The 13,708-nt window shown below is 40.0% G+C and overlaps 1 protein-coding gene across 2 annotated transcripts in view; it reads right to left on the reverse strand.

The window, feature by feature from the left end:
• Nucleotides 1-13,708, reverse strand: part of LOC119492547 (netrin receptor UNC5C-like) — a 232,737-nt gene that overhangs the window by 38,385 nt on the left and 180,644 nt on the right. The window contains exons 6-8 of one of the 2 annotated variants that reach the window (XM_037777050.1): nucleotides 12,376-12,543; nucleotides 11,926-12,090; nucleotides 3,657-3,713 (exon numbers count right to left, since the gene is read on the reverse strand). In XM_037777050.1, the coding sequence (XP_037632978.1) occupies nucleotides 3,657-3,713; nucleotides 11,926-12,090; nucleotides 12,376-12,543 (390 nt within the window). The remainder of the gene's footprint in view (nucleotides 1-3,656; nucleotides 3,714-11,925; nucleotides 12,091-12,375; nucleotides 12,544-13,708) is intronic. The other variant, XM_037777051.1, reaches the window with a different exon arrangement.

Genomic DNA, 13,708 nt, shown 5'->3' on the forward strand with positions numbered 1-13,708 from the left:
TTTTATCCAACTGAAAGGAACATTATGACCTCTTTCAGTGTCCGCTGGCAACAAATGTGAATCACGAAATACAGGCAGAAAGCTGTCTCCCTCCGCACAAATCTACAGCTCCCGCCCCTCTCTTCGCCTCAAGCCGAGCTGGTCTGTGACTGACACAAACAGCCATGCCTCATTTGCAAAAAAAGACATGTAAGCAAACAAATTAGGGTGCAAATGCAAAATAAAGCAGTGATAATTATAATGCTGTTTTGTCATTTTACTTTTCTGGCTTGAGGCTAAAGGTTTTCAGCCTTCACACATGAGATGACCAGTGACAACAGTTGGTAAACCAGGGCCCTGTTCTCACTTATGAAGCAGTCGACACATGACTGCAATGGGACCCACAGACCGTGTGGTCAAAGTGAGTTTAAGGGCGCTTTCACAAGCCAACATTTAGTCTGTTTTATTCAAACTCTGGTGTGGTTCGTTTGGGCAGCTGTGAACGCAGTAATCGTGCTCCGGTGCGGAACAAAACAACCGGACCGAACCCGCTTGCGAGAGGGGGCCTCGGACTGTTTCCAAGCGAACCAAATTGCAGGCTACCTGCGCAGGGATTTGTTGAGATGGACACAGGTAAACGACAGGTTAACATGAGTGGGAGAGGATTGACCTGGACTTCTGCAGAAGTCTGATGTTTGTTTGACATCTGGGCCGAAGAGAACATACAGAATATGCTAAATATAGTCCACAAAAAAAGTGACGTTTATAAAGTAATTTGAGATAAACAGGAGGAGAAGGGATTCGTACGCACAGTAAATCACTGCCAAGTTAAAGTGAAAAAACGCTGACAGCATTATACCAAAGTCTGCGATTCCCTGCATTGAAGAGGCAGCTCTCGAGACGAAAAATACATTTTCTGCTTTGTATACGCCCCCTCAGCAACTTCATTTTTAACTTTACTTTGTGCACTGTTAAACTGAGAACCAAAAGTATCAATTTCACTCTGATTCGGAGTAGCTAAATGGATTATGCCTCGTGAAAGCACCTTAAGACTGTGAGAAGACCACAATCCAGTCCTACTTGTCTAGAAATCAAAAAACAATTTTCAGGAGAAGATGGGCATTGTCTTAAAATTCCTGTTGGTATAGAAATCTCAGCACCTATATATAATTATCAAGTCTCCGGTATTGACCAAATACCATCACCTCCCTGCAGATACAGTATGATCATAGTTTCTGCATTGGAGCAGTAGAAATCTTCCATATCAACTCTTTATCTGACAGCTGAGGAGGCAGAATCGGATTTTGCTAACACAGCTATTAGATGTGGAACCAGATATGGAGGTGGTCAGTATTAAATTTGTAATCTGACTTAAGGCCCTGATATGGACAGGACATGGACAGCAGACATGCCACGGTTCTGTTTCTGTTGTCTGCATAGGTGGACATGTTCACATTTGGACGAGATGTTGACGGTCCCACGTGGCAGCCCTGTCTCCTACAAAATTATGCTCCCATACAACTAAAGGGCATTCTCAAATATATTTCGAGGAAAATTAATTTTTCTCCAAGATTACTGTTGCAGTTTTAAACAGTTTTAAACATGTTGTAAATTGAAACGGAACAAAACAAAAACGCAACAAAACTACTTTGTTAGATTTAGTAAAAAAAAAACAAACATCATAGTTATGCTTTAAGTAGCTGAGTTTGTTGCGTTAAGCTAAAGGCATAAATTCAAATAAGTGAACATCTCCTGGGTGGAAGCCCTTTGTTTGTGTGACCCTGACCTCCTCCCTACACGGACTTCTGGGTACTATCAATACAAACATCTTTGTGATACGTCAAAAACAAAAATAATCTGTGACAAAAAATGTGTTTCCCTCAAAACGTAATTCACAATGCAGTTTCGTTCAATGGGAACGTCATTTTTAGGAGACACGGCTGCACATGGACATGTGGATGCGGAAATGTGATTTGAGTTATAAATTAAAGCTTGGTGATTAGTAAGTCATGCCACCTCTCAATGTTACTGACTGTACTTTTGAATAATAAAACCAGAGTGACAATCTGTTAAATGAGCAACGACTGCATCTACATCTCATCTCTAGTTCTCTCTGTGTCCGTATCTGTCTGGGACTAGTCATCTCACAAAACACACCGGCACGATGAAACTGCTTCAGCGGACACTAAACGAGAGTCATTAGAACACATCACAGACGCTCATAGATTGCTTTGAAGATAAAACGAGAGCTCCTGCAATGGGAGAAGTAAAAAGTGCGGTAATAATAGATGGCAGAGGTCTTTTCCCTCTTGCATCTCTCAATTCTTCTGTTTGTAGAAAATCTCTCTCATTATGTCACTTTGAGGAAGCAACAGTAGCAGTGAGAGTGATGAAAGAGAGGAAGAGAGCAGGAAAGGAAGAAAGTACTGAATAGATTTTTGACACCCTATTATCATCTCTCACCTTTTTTATTACTCATTCAGTAGCTTTCATACCTCCCAAAGAAGTGCTCTCCTTGCCAGGTGATCCTGTGCCTTCCTGTTATTAATTTTTCTCTTCGACAAATGATGCATTAGCAAGAGGCTAATTTGACATATTAATCATTCATTGTGATGATACTTCAAAGAAAATGGGTCAAATCAGTGGAACCAAATCCAAAATGCACTCAGCTCAGTGTCCGTGGTTCAACCGCGCTCCATTGAGTTCTCAGTGAGCCAATACGCTTGTAAACACAAAGCAAGTGTTCAGAACTAAGGCAAATTGCCTACTTTGGCAACGATCCAGAGCTGCCTGGCTACTCTCCAAAATGACCACAGCTGCAACAAACTCACAAATTGTGAATCAAGTGAACTGGGGCTGAATCGATTCTCTGCTATCAGACAGGAAGAAAGAAATAATCAAGTTAATTAAAGGAATCTGTCACCACTGTGGTGCATTCACTGTCCAGACACAACTCTGGGTTCCTGCACTACATTTTAAATGACGGAAGAGTGTTTTATTAGCAGACAAGGAAAATATAAAAGTACATACAAAATAATAATAAAATAGGACTTAATGGATAACAGAAGGTTGTGTATGCTTCGAGGCAAAACCTGTAAAGTTAAGTTTATGATATTTGTATGATGTCATGTCTTACGAAATGCAACTGGCATTCTTGTTTTTCTATTTTCTGCAGTTTAAGTAAAAGGAAAATGCAGTAAAATGGCATAGAAGGTCAACTATATATGACATTATTAGAGTTTGAAGTTGTATTTTGAAAGAGGAAAACCCCTAATTGCAATTTCTGCTGTGATTGTTTAATACCCAGAGGACGGTAAAGGAATTGTGCAAATATGGCTTGATATATCTAGATTTATAGAAACACCCACAACTACACTATCACACAAGCAATGGTGTAAATGATTAATCTACCATGACTTCCTTTGTCTGAGAGCAGAGTGTAGTTTTGGAACTAGTGAAGCTACTGTTTGAAGACTTTTGTTTGAGCGGCAGAGCAAAAAGATTGCACATGAAGGGAACAGATCATAAGACAAAAGCAAAACTCTCATCAAAATGACAAGTAACAATAAAAGACAAAGTATGAGCCAAAGGTCAACACTCAAACAGAGACAGAAACACTAAGATGAGTAAAGACAAAAGGAAGATGGATGATGATAAAACATAAAACATCAACTTACATGGGATTCCCAAATCACTGTTTTCTTTGTTCTCAGTGGACATCTGAAACAATGAACCTTGGGACGAGAAAAGAAGGGGATGGTGGAATGGATGGAGGAAGGAAGGGAGAGGAACACAACAATCAAAATCAAACAAATAGGTCAAATAAAATGGGACAAACATGGCAGGACATTGACACAAAAACACCTTAACATGCCAAAGTTTGTGTCTTTCTTACTTTTCTGCTCTCCTACATTAGGTTTAGTTGTCTTAATCCACAAATCAATATCAAAAGGTCTGAAAACAAAAAAAGCTTATTAATTCCCCTTAAAAAAATTAATAAGACAAAGGATGACTTGGGAAACTCTAGTGTATGTAAGACGGTTACTGCTGTGTCATGCTGAGTGGTCCACTTAGTCAGACAGAAGGTCTATGACACAGATGAACTGCTGATGTACTGATGTATAATTGAAGTGCTGGTGTATAATTGATAAAGGCAAACACAGCAACATGGTGCGCTTAAAAGCTTCTTGCCAGACCAGCTGGATGTACATGACACACTGATCATCACCACAGGGCAAGAATAAATGACAAGGTTAAGCGGGGTGATTCGCAAATATAAACATACAGTAACGCGTGTGCACAGTTGATAGGCATGACGTGGTGTTTCTTCATAGTTTTGTAGGTTGGCTCGGCTACATTTGTGAATTAGCATGTTTCAGCACTGGTTTATCAGATTTCTTACTCTTGTATTTAAGGCCGTCGCAATAACTGCAATATTGCAATACCGCCATATTGACAAGCCAACTGCAGGGGATGGCAAGCAAACGCCACAAACGCTATGTTCACATTTTTTTCTTTTTTTAATTCTTTGCAATGGGGGTGCTCCATTTTTACACTTTGCTACAAACAGCAGCAGCAGTGTGACGAGGCGCCAAGCGTCTATTCCGCTCTAAACGCTGCACTTATGGTGTTTTTTTTTTCTGGTTGCCAAAAAAAATTTCAACTTTGGGAAAAACTCCACAACAACCAGCCGTCACATCCCACATGTAGGCTACAATTGCTGGACAACGACATGGAGGAGAAATTAATACACAAAGACCAGCGGGTCCATCCTCTCCCTACGTGTTTCAGCCTTCCCTTCATCCAGAGCAAGTACTCTACCTTATGCCAACATTTCATTATTTTGTATCATAGCAACCGAAGTGCCTCAGCAGAAAAACCTATGCTGTGTCGCATTCCCCGTCTTTTTTCTGCATTTAACATTAAACAAGTATTTCATTAGTTTTAAAACTGTCATCTTTGTCATTTAAAAAGCAAGAATACACCTAATAATAGCCTACCAATAAAGCTTTTTATACAGCATTAAAATAAGAATAAATAAAGTAATTTGCAAAAAGAAAGTTGCAATAAAACCGCACATCGCGCTGTTGTTAATTAATCATAAATTCTTTCACTGCGACAGCCCTACTTGTATTAAATGACCTAGCAAATGACTGCATTTACACGACTGCATCTAACAAATGTCATGCCGATTGATGTCTGAATCAGTGATGACAGTAAGAGCAACATGCCATGACAGAAAGTTTTCATGTTCCAATTATAACACGATTGATCAAACAAATGTGAAAAAATAAGGGAAGGAAAATGAAGCGTAAATGATTCAGTAAGACAACGACAAGCACTATGAATGGAAAAGATAGCATAGATGAGGACAACACATTTAAGAAAAGGAGCAGAAAACGGCTAACAAGCAGCGAAGGAAACAATGCGACAAAGTGAAGCGATTAGAATCAACAATGAGAAGAAACAAAAGAGGGAATAATAGAGCTTTCAATTGAGAGATGGCCCGTTTGATGCTCTGCCGTACCTGCTGACACTGCTGATCGCTATTTGTATAAAACAACACAAACACGATTCAATGTTCTCTCCCAACACTGAAGTTACATAACAGCCAGTATCTCTAGTGATTACTTTTGGTTTTAGAGACCACACAGCAGATTTTATTTGCTCTGGAGCTACTGTTACATAGCACACACATTCACACAAACACACAGAGAGAGTAGGTAGTGAGTGAAATGTCATGCTCTCAAGGATGACACAGTGGAGCTCTGACTGAATCTGTTCCAAGAATCCTGATCGATGTGTCAGAAAAATGTCAACAGGCCAAAAGATATAAAACAACACAAACAACTCTTAAAAAAAAAAAAGAAGTGAAAGACCGACAACTTCTGTCACAAAAAGACACACACATACATACACACATACACACTGATGAACACGTAAACACAAAAAGAGAGGAGGCACTCCACGCGGGGCAGAATGAGGTCAAATGGATTTCTACCTCTCAGGATTTAACAGGACAACTTTAGAAAAAGGGCAGCGAGAGACGGTGGAAGAGATGAATAGAGAGGCGGGAGGTGTTGGTGGAGAGAGAACGAGAAAGAGAAATAGGGAGAGCAGAGTGAAGTGCTTTTTGAGCACAAAGTCAATTACAGAGCACCATCTAAAACATTAACTCCCCCCTCTATATTGACATTATCAGTTCATTCACAACCCTGAAACCCTATAAGTTACCACTTTATAAAACCAGCAACGAACCACTGTTGTACTTTTTTTTCTCCATTAAACTGAGTCTGAAGATCTAGTGTTCAAAATGTGAGACATATTCAACATAAACAAAAACAAATTGTAGTTTATATCTGGAGTTGTGCCAACAGCGCATAATTTTAAGCAAAAATCTGTTTTCTACACTTAATGAGGAAATATTTTGTGCTTTACTTAAAATGTTAGTACAACTGCCAAATTGATAGGGGTGGGAAAAATAATCGATTCACCTATGTATCTCATTTTTTTTCATTTTTGTTCATCATCATCTGCAACCGCTTATCCCGTTAGGGGTCGCGGAGGATTTTATAATGCCAGAATCAATATATTTGCTTCTTTTTAGACCACGTAAAGGTAGAAGGAAGTTACCGCTTTTATTGTTGTAGTCTGAGTAACGTGACGTCACATCCGTTCAAATCTAAAGTGGTAATCACTACACCTACAGTAAAGTATGAAAACACTTTGGGTTTCACACATTGCCAGGAAAAGCAGAGCTAGACATCACGGCTAAAGCTGCATGCTAACTCTGTCGTGGACAGGAAACGTAATCGTATTGCGCTCACGTGTGGTCAAGCCAGCCGTCACTCTGACGCTGACGCTACAACTGTAGAGCACCCATATACTGACATTAATGGTAAATACAATCAAACAGCTGACTATGAATGTACAAAAAGAACGGAGCCGACGGGCGAGCTAGTGATGGATTTGGCAAAGTTAGAGGAAGTATGCACGTGTGACTACGTCCAGTTTTCAAAATAAGGTGTTAACAAAGGGAACTGTATATATAAAATGTTAAAATGTTATAAATTAAAAAGAGAATACCACTAATTTGTGAGATAAATGTCTTTATTCCTTATTTTTGGGTTGCTGGAAAAATGTAATAAATAATGCGTGACAATGATGATATACTGTATTTGATACTGTATATACTATACTGTATTGTCCCAGCCCTACCAATTGGATACCAGCAATGAACCATTCTCTGTCTGTGTAAAGATAACATTTTAGAAGATCCATCATTCATAAACCAAATGAAAGAATGGTACAAGAATCACTTCAAGCCTTTCAAATAGACTCTACCTATAAAATGCTGCGCATGCAGAATCCCCCTCTAACAACCACACACACACACGCACGTACACACACACACACACACACTTCATGGATTCCCGTAAATGCTACAGGAAACAGCTGAAACATTAGTGCTGACATAAAACCACGTCTGTGGAGTCATTTTAAAGACAGAAAATCAATCAGGGGAAATGAGCCCAAATCTATACCTCTATAGGTTTTATCCCAGATTCTGTGGCCATATCTCACAGGCCTCAGGGAATCCTTTTGATGGAGCAGAGACGCAGTATATTATACACTGCCTAAGGAGTGGGCAGGGCTCTGCATATACAGTAACTTCTGTCAATAATGTGCCTTCGGGCAAAGCTTTTTGAGGGATTACATAATATGATTCCACTGCTCAGAGGACACTGACCGTCTATTTGCCTGATGACGGACAGAATTGTCAAGTTGCTCCACTCTGTTTCCATCTTCAGTCTGACATTGCCTCCACTCTAACCGATTTCCATGAGGGAGGGGGATTTGATTTTCCCTAACCAATCAGACCAACCTATCCGCCCGAATCTAACATAATTTTAAGTCAACACTGATGCGTAGCCATGACAACATACTGGTTTTGCCAGGGTTTTAAGAGTGGAGAGGAGCGAAGTAAAAACACTTTTAATAGATTTAGAATATCCTCAATAACAGCTTCTACCTTGTGTGGTTATTAATCCTCTAGTTCCGGCACACAGCTTGACAATGCTTGACAACAGCGTTGGTCCCGCCCGCGGCGCTCATCAACCGAGAAACCATTGTTTCAGGTCATGATGACAGATGAATCAGTGAACTCGGTGGAGTGGACAGATTCAAAGGTCTGGACCCAGGCAAACTGTTGGTGTGTTCCAATAACCATAGTACCATACTATTTAGTAAGTCCCAACACATAGTATGTCAAATGCAGTATGCCAAAAATACCAGAATGTCCTACTACATCCGGTCGCATTTTGCAGTATGCAAGCCAGCATGCTTGAGCTGCCGAGAAAGCACAGACAGATGACATCTCATTGACAGGTATCACATATAGGAGCGTGAGGGTGAAAAGTTCAAGATGCAAAGTTATGACAAAGTAGTATGTCCCAATTGTATGCATACTGGATGCAACAGTACATACTTTGTATGGGCAGCTGCAGTACGTAGTTGATCTATTAAATTATCACAACTATCTACTCTGGACTGCAGAGAAAAATCACTCACACTAGCAACGACTCACTTGGCTGAAGGCTTTGTGCTCACTGATAAAGTAAATTTCTCCTTAACAGAACTCCTGACTGCGTGTTTGTGACTTATTCAACCTTTATTTGACCAGGAATGCTTCATTGAGATTTAAATTCTTCTAATGCCCACGCCACAATAGGCAGAAATATATCTAAGTTAAAGACAACACAAACTACATATTACATAACTGGCAGTATATAATAGAGCCATAAAAGTAAATATAAAATCACCAATAAAAGCCCACACCCTGAAAAACAAAACTGGGATCATAAAATAAATAAGATAATGCGACTATGCAGATTTTAAGCAGCAATAATATATTTTCTCTTAAAAAAGACCAATGTATATAATTTTAAGTATTTTTGTATTTTTATGTATCATATAGAGGCTCTTTTATCGAATTTGGCAAAAGTTCTTGATCGAAGGGACATAACTGATCACACTGTTTAGCTGAATGTATTTGCCATTTTCGTCAAGAGACTCTCGAAAAACAGATTTCAATCTCAAGAGACCAGCCAGGTAAAATAAAGGTCAAAATACAATTTACATAAATATGGTGGTGGTAACCATAATAATGTATGTATGGACGAAAGATTCTGGGAGTGCCTCAGCAAATGGGAGATTATAGACAACCATACTTCTATTCACAGTTTTTAGGCAGCAAAAAGTTTTTCTTGTCAAGACAGGTCGATATTGACTCTGAAACATGTTTCTTACAGTATTTCTTTGTTATGAAACTTCTTAAGATAAACGCAGAGATGACCCGAGGCAAAAAAAAAAAAAAATCTTGCCACTGAGGAAAAAATCTCTACAGTATATGGTTGCCATGTTGTGTGAAAAGAAAGACCAATGAGAATTGATGGCATAATTACAAGCACATGTGTGTATGTGCACCGGTTTGAAAAAGGACTATTTTCCTGTCTTTACCTTTTCTCTCTTCTCTTCACTCTGACAGGCTTCTCCCTCCCTCTCCCTCTCGCTTCACGTCAGATGCTTGTCTGCCAATTACTCTGAGCACAGGGAGTAACAAGCACTATTCCTAAAAGTCAACAAATAAAATTGCCTCCACCTTGGAAAAACTGCTGCTGCTCTATTTGTGCTGTTATGACTCAGCCCATACTTTCCATGCGGATTTGAAATTTACCACCCTTTCTTAATTTACTGGTGTCAGAAATCACTAAATGGTGGGGGATTTTGGACGATCGTTCCACACCAATATCTATCATTATTTTACTTATAAAACAGGTGTTTTTGTATTGAGTAATGGACAAGAAAGTGGGAAAACTAAGGTTAATCATGATGACATTCAAAAACCATCCTATACATCATCCACAATGTGCAAAGAAGAATAAAGCACACGTGTAAAGCAGGGCAAGAGCAAATCACTATAAAAAGGAAAAAAGGGGAGAAGGTAGGCTCCTGGAGAAAGGCATAAAACAAGAGGGTCTGAGAGGAAGAGGCAAGAAAGATGGCAATGACGATAGGAGACTTAATGCAGAGAGTAGCAGTGGTTGCTGGAGAACTAGAAAGATAGATGAGAGGACTGATGAAGAGGAGGAGCGGTGGGAAGAAGAACGTAAAGAAAGAGGCAAGAAACGAGAAGTAGGGTTGTTAATAATTAACCGTTAACCGACATTAACAATATTTACCGATTAATGCCATCGGTTAAACGGTTAAAAGAAATATTAAAAAAATAAATAAAAAGCAGAGCAAAACTCAAGAGGAGCGGCTCGTCACTTAAAGGAGAAAAGCTGGTCCACCTTAACAGTCCACCTTAAGAGAGCCTGAGCCGGCGCTGCAAGATACGGGAGCTTGGCTTGGAGGAGTTGTGGCATTTATTCACCGACAAACAAACTGTACACACACTGCGCTGCTACGGTCACAGCTATAACGCCCACACTCACCGCCGCAACACATACACAGTTTGTCGGACACTCGCTAACGTTACTCCGGGCAGACACACAGCGGACAACCTCGCAGCTAGACTAAATGATGCGGTGGAGACTTACTGGGACAATACATGCAGCGTCATGGCTGCTGCAGTAACTCTCCCAGTCGGGTGAACTGGGGACTCAGTTTTCGGTTTTGAGCATACACTGCAGCTGGTGATAAATGATGGATTTAACCTGTTTGTGCATCGGCTTAGTGTTGCAACTGGGTGGCTTGTCTGGCATTAAAAATAGCACCGCTGCATGAAACACACTAATCTTGTCAGTTAACAGTTAATAATCAGTTAACGAGGGTTAGTTATCGGTTAGAAAAAAAATTCTATATTAGCATCCCTAATAAGAAGGAGGGGAACAAGAGGAAGAAAACTGCCAAACTTAACTGCAACGCTAGTAAATGCATAACCTGACCTTCCAGATGGTTTGTTATAAAGAACCATCTGTCAATCAACTCTCTCTTTCTTTCTTGGGAGAAAAGCAAAAAACATCTTTTCCATCGAGAAAAGCCTTCATTTCTGTTCTTTGCTCTTCTTTTGATAAAGAAAACACTCTCCAGTTCTGATATAACTGTTATTGCAGCATCTATGCTAACTTCTTCAGGAGCCACCATTGTTGTTTAGAACGAACAGTCACCTCTGCATGTCATCACGCACACCTAAGCTACGCCAAAGCTGCAAGTGGCTCCTCACAGGACGCTGATTGGTCTGTGCTTTGGCTTGCCGGCACATAAACGCATTACTTTAAGCCTGACAAGATGGATTTTCGTGTGATATGTGATCCCGCAATTCTCGTGATATTGTGAGAATCCAGTTGCCATGCAAAGTAAGTAAATACATACACAAGCTAGATGATATGAAAAAGAAGACAAAGCAATGCCATTTGCAATGATTTCACACATGTCCAAGAGAATGAATGTGGAGCAATATTGCTTAAAAAGATAGCCTCAGTCAAAATGTTGTCCTGCAGCTTATGATTATTTATTTTTCAGTATGATTTTTTGAGTTATATAAACTAAAAATGACCAAAATGGATAAACTGATTTAAATAAACTTAGTCACACATGTGGATTTCACAAGAATGCAGGGAGAGAGCAGAAGGGTTTGACAGAGGGTTGTGTGTCTGCAGCTATGCGGAGAAGGGATTAGAGACAGGCTGTGCATCTCTCTGCAAGCTCCTACTAATTTCAGTTTTCTTCTTGTCTCAAACATGTACATGTTTCAGGCATCACCAGCCCGATGGCCTGTCTAATCCGGGGTGAATTCTTTCAAGTCAATCCCCATCTGAAGCAGACACTGCAAGGCATTCGCTCGAATTGGCATACTCATCTTTCATGGTTAGGTATGCTATATGACACGACTTTAATATATTTATATGTTCTGCTCTGGAAGGTTCATTATCGTCGACTCACTTTGCATACAGAGTCCGTCAGTACAGTTCTGAGACTGGAGTACCAGCCCATCACAGTCCTTTCCTCCGTTCTTAGGTGCTGGGTTGTTGCACTCCCTCCTCCTCCACTGGGTGCACTCTGTCCCACAGGCCGACCACTTAGTCCACTCTGTCCACACACCGTCCACTGGAGGGAAAGAAGCCAAGATAATGAGATACACATAAAAGAGAAAGAAAAGAGTATAATGTCCTCAATAATGTCCCAACCCTCCCATAGTGTATCATATATAGGGCAGAAAAGTACAAAAAAAGAAATGCGGTGGAACGCAAGTTCAGGTAGAAACTTGGGGCCACAGAGTAAAATAGGATACAGTACAGTACAGTACAGCAATGTGGATAAAGTAGAGTTTAGCAAAACAAAATTGCACAAACTAAGTATTTTTTGGATAAAACTGGACTAGAATAGACTCACCGGTGCACAGTGTGGTGCAGGCAAGTTTCTGAATGGCCTGTCCCTCACAAGGCAGTCCTCCGTTGAGAGGGGCGGGGTTAGTACAGCTGCGGGTTCGTTTCTGGAAGCCCCGTCCACAGCGACTGTTACACACCGACCACTCCGTCCACGTCGACCAGCCACCGTTCACTGTGGCAGAGATCAGTAACTTAATCAATAAAGTAATCCATACATGCATTCATCAGCTGTTTTAACAACAATTTATTCCTCTTTTATTGAAAGCATCATAACTTTTCAATTAGTTGCTGGTTCACAGTTTACAATTTGTCAAAAGAACCAGTTGCAAGGTGTTGTTGACTTCAGCTCTAAAATGATTGGCTAATTTACACATCACAATCATCAATGACCCCACACGTCCTTAATGACTACACACATTTCCTTAATGACTACACCTATGTCCTTAATGACTACTTTAAGCTAATACTATCAGGAATGTGTTTTAGATTGCCTGCCAAACAAATAGGAAGTTTGTTTTTATTCTAGAGGCCTTTAAAGCTCCAGAAGGCAACACGTTTTTGGCATCATTGGACAACAATTCCAAAATAACCTTTCAGTATATTGTAATTCAAGTGTTCTGAGGGAAAACTAGACTTCTGCACCTCCTCACGGCTCTGTTTTCATGCTTTAAAAAAAAAATATTGACAGCAGCTGGACGGCAGACTCCAGATCAGCTCTGATTGGTTGTTTTCCTCCGGTCTGTGAAATCTTGCAGATGCCATTAGGAGCACCGGAGGACACAAAGGCACATGATTTTTTTCAGATTACGTGTCTCATGTACTACTGTCAGGATATAGTGACCGTTTTATAAAAATAACTTCTTTTTTTTTAAATCGTATTGGCTCCATTTCTACCCACTGCAGCTTTAAGCTTACAGCCACAGTACAAGAAATGTGTTTATGGATTGATAAACACAATTTGCCCTTTGAAACTTTTTGACATAAATAATGTGCCTTTGTGGTGTTGGATATTGATGGCCTTCTGTGGCTTGACCAATGTCATTAATTATGTGTATTTGTGTTTGCAAGGAGCGAGGAACAAATAAAGTATTTTGAATGGAACTGAAAAACAAACTGTAGTAGACATACTAACACAAAAGCCTCAAGTTGTGTGATGTTTATACAAACTAGGTCTGTGATGAAGTAATTAAATGGGCATAGAGTTCGTTAAAATCCTATTGTGTCACAGAGGCATCATCAACTCAATGAAGAAATCTGTGTTTTTAATATGTTGTTTGATTGAATTGAACTCTCTCCCTCCGCGGACTCAGTATGAGTTTTACAGATGCCAGGAGGCT

This window comes from Sebastes umbrosus, chromosome 8 (assembly GCF_015220745.1).
Source record: "Sebastes umbrosus isolate fSebUmb1 chromosome 8, fSebUmb1.pri, whole genome shotgun sequence".
NCBI lineage: Eukaryota > Metazoa > Chordata > Actinopteri > Perciformes > Sebastidae > Sebastes > Sebastes umbrosus.